Genomic DNA, 2,854 nt, shown 5'->3' on the forward strand with positions numbered 1-2,854 from the left:
GGTTACGGATTTTATGCCCATGCCTAATCTCACCCTTTTTACCAAATTCCTTCTTAGGAACAATTTCCAACTGTTCTCCACTAACCACTGAGATGCAAGAGGCGTAGCGGATTTGTGATCTGGTTGGGACAACCTTGTAGAAAACCTTCTTGTTGATGGTGGAGAAGGAGACTCTCTTATTAGGCATGTCGACGACTGCTCCTACTATAGCCATAAATGACCTTCCAAAGATTAAAGGCATCTCATGATCTCATCTCAACAACCTAAAATTTGGTATGGAGAATATAGTTCCCAACTAGGACATGAAGGTTGCGAATTGTGCCATAAGGGACTGCCATGGAAGAGTTTGCAAAAGCCAGAGTCACCAGAGAAAGCTCAACATCAACAATGCCTAACTCGTCTACAATCGCTTTTGAGACAAGGTTCACACTTGACCCAGAATCACAAAGAGTTTCCTTGAATTCCACTCCAGCAATGGAACAAGGATAAACAAACTTTCCAGGGTCATCAACCTTAGGAAGTACCTTCAGTGATGGTGTCAGTGCTTCAGTAAAGAGTGCCTTGATATCCTCCTGAGATGCTCTGCAAATTTTGAAGAACATATGCAATGGCCGAATCTCCCAAGCATGTTCAAATGAGATATTTTGAGGAAGTCTTCTCACCATCTTCCTAAACCCAGCTAGCTGTTCTGCACTAATAGGATCCATCAAATGTCTAGGTGGAATTGGATATGGAACCTTAGGAACATAGACTCGAACTGGTGGAGTCTCAGCAAGTTCGTCGGGAGCAGTCACTTTAGAGCTAGTAGAGTGCTCTATTCTCTCTTCTGCGTTTGGAACAGTCTCAACAGACAGTTGCTCCAGTTCCTTTCCCTCATATTTCTCACATCTCAGCTCTGCTGCATTACAGTGCTCAACCCTAGGATTCATCACATTCTTTCCAGGAAGCATACCTTGCTGACTCTTGACACTCTCAGTTGTTTGAGCAAGTTGAACATCAATCCTCTTTATGTGGTTTCTCACAGTATCATACTTTGTATTCAGTTAAGTGAACATGTTGTCCATCCTAGTGTTGATGTTTGTAGAAACCTGATTCAATGTCTTGCCATGAATCTGCATACCCTGCAACAGTTGTTGCATCATCATACCCAGACCCTTCAGCTTATCTGGTTGACTGTTCCCGGTAGCTGGAATAGCTTGCCGATTGCTCTACGATTGAATCTGCCCGGCCGTAGATTGCTCCATGCTGAAGACGTGCTCTTGTTTTTTTTCAGTAGCTGATCAACTTTGGCAGTCAGCTCATCTATCTTCTGGGTGTCGGAATTGTTCCCTTTCTTGTAGCAATCACTCTCCTCGTTCTTATTGGCTGAGGTGGTAGCCATGATCTCAATCAGCTCAAACGCTCCATTAGTGGTCTGAGTCATGAAGTCTCCTTTGCTGGCAGAGTTCATAGCACTCTGAAATTTCCAGTCAACTCCATCATAGAAAATTCCCAAGAGGTAGTCATCATCAAATCCATGGTGAGGACATTCTCTGCGATAGTCATTGAAGCGCTCCCATGCGTCGCAGAAAGGCTCATCAGAGCTGTCCGAAGGAGGTGATCTTGTTCCTCAGTGCAGTTGTTCTCGCCTTAGAGTAGAAATGGCTAAGGAACGCTGATCGAACCTGTTCCCATGAAGTGAGACAGCCGGTAGGGAGAGAGTTCAACCACCGTGCAGCTTTTCCATCAAGAGAGAATGGGAATAACATGCACCTGATGTAGTCTGGTGGAACACCATTCGCGCGAGTGAAACTGCAGACTTTTTCGAAGCTCTCAATATGCTCCATTGGAATTTCTGTAAAGAGACCAGAAAACACCTTTCTCTGTACTAGACCGATCAAAGCAGGCTTGATCTCGAAGTCCTGCCTGGTACAGGGTGGGGAACAATGGCAGAACGCGTAGTAGGGATGTTACGCGGAAGGTTTCTCTCCCCTGATGTTAAGAGTTTTCAAGGCTCCTAAGACAAATGATTTAGTATAAAAGATTGTTGAATCAATTCTAAGGGATTTCAAAGCACTGAGAATGCAAGTACTCACTTAATCTAAGTGCAACCGGTGATTTAAAAGATTTCTAAACTAATGATTAATGCTAATGCAGTTGCAGAATAATAAAAGCGATAAATGAAGTAACTTTCTTGACTAAGGGAAAAGAGAACTCATGGGCATAGGGATTAGACCTTGGGTGACCAAGTTTCGAACTAAGGATGGCAAACGATCAATCAAACTATCAACCTTAAGCTTAGACACAGTTCTAAACAAGCTCTATGTCTAGATGAATGTTCATTTACCAACACATTTCAAACATCAAATGTCTTTGGTTGAATAATATGAAAGCAATCATTACTAATAAGTCTAATGGCTATCTTAGCACCTCTAACAACAAATGTCTTTGGCAAAGTGTGCTAAAAGCTTGGAAGAGTTGTCTCAGGCATTTCATCAAACACCTTTTGGGTGGAAAATGCCTAAAGATCAACTTTTGAGAGGCCAACTCAGACGATGCATTATGAATACTCTACTAGCAAGGACTAAGAATGACAAAAACGGTTACGACGAAGTTAACGTCCAAATTCCCGAAGAAGAAAAACGTAGAAAAATTCTTCGACAAATATTTTTTCGAAAATAGATTCTTCTTTACGAAAAAACCTTTGCGGACGAAATGCGAATCATCGGACAAGAGCTCGAGAATGACCGTTACGCAGCGACCAAACGCGTGCTCCGCTCGTTCGCTACGTAGCGACCGAGTTCGAGCCAAAGCTCAGTCGCTACGTAGCGACCAAACGCCCATTCCGCTCGGTCGCTACGTAGCGACCGAGCTC

General features: G+C 43.3%; 1 protein-coding gene across 1 annotated transcript in view; it reads right to left on the bottom strand.

The window, feature by feature from the left end:
- Positions 1–263: 263 nt before the first annotated feature.
- The window catches only part of LOC106344574, a 15,200-nt gene continuing 12,609 nt past the window's right edge, over positions 264–2,854 (bottom strand). Inside the window, exons 2-5 of the mRNA XM_013783930.1 lie at positions 1,665–1,905; positions 1,175–1,456; positions 1,089–1,121; positions 264–1,031 (exon numbers count right to left, since the gene is read on the bottom strand). Coding sequence (XP_013639384.1) covers positions 264–1,031; positions 1,089–1,121; positions 1,175–1,456; positions 1,665–1,905 — 1,324 coding nt within the window. The remainder of the gene's footprint in view (positions 1,032–1,088; positions 1,122–1,174; positions 1,457–1,664; positions 1,906–2,854) is intronic.

The sequence above is a fragment of the Brassica oleracea genome, chromosome C5 (assembly GCF_000695525.1).
Source record: "Brassica oleracea var. oleracea cultivar TO1000 chromosome C5, BOL, whole genome shotgun sequence".
Classification (NCBI taxonomy): Eukaryota; Viridiplantae; Streptophyta; class Magnoliopsida; order Brassicales; family Brassicaceae; genus Brassica; species Brassica oleracea.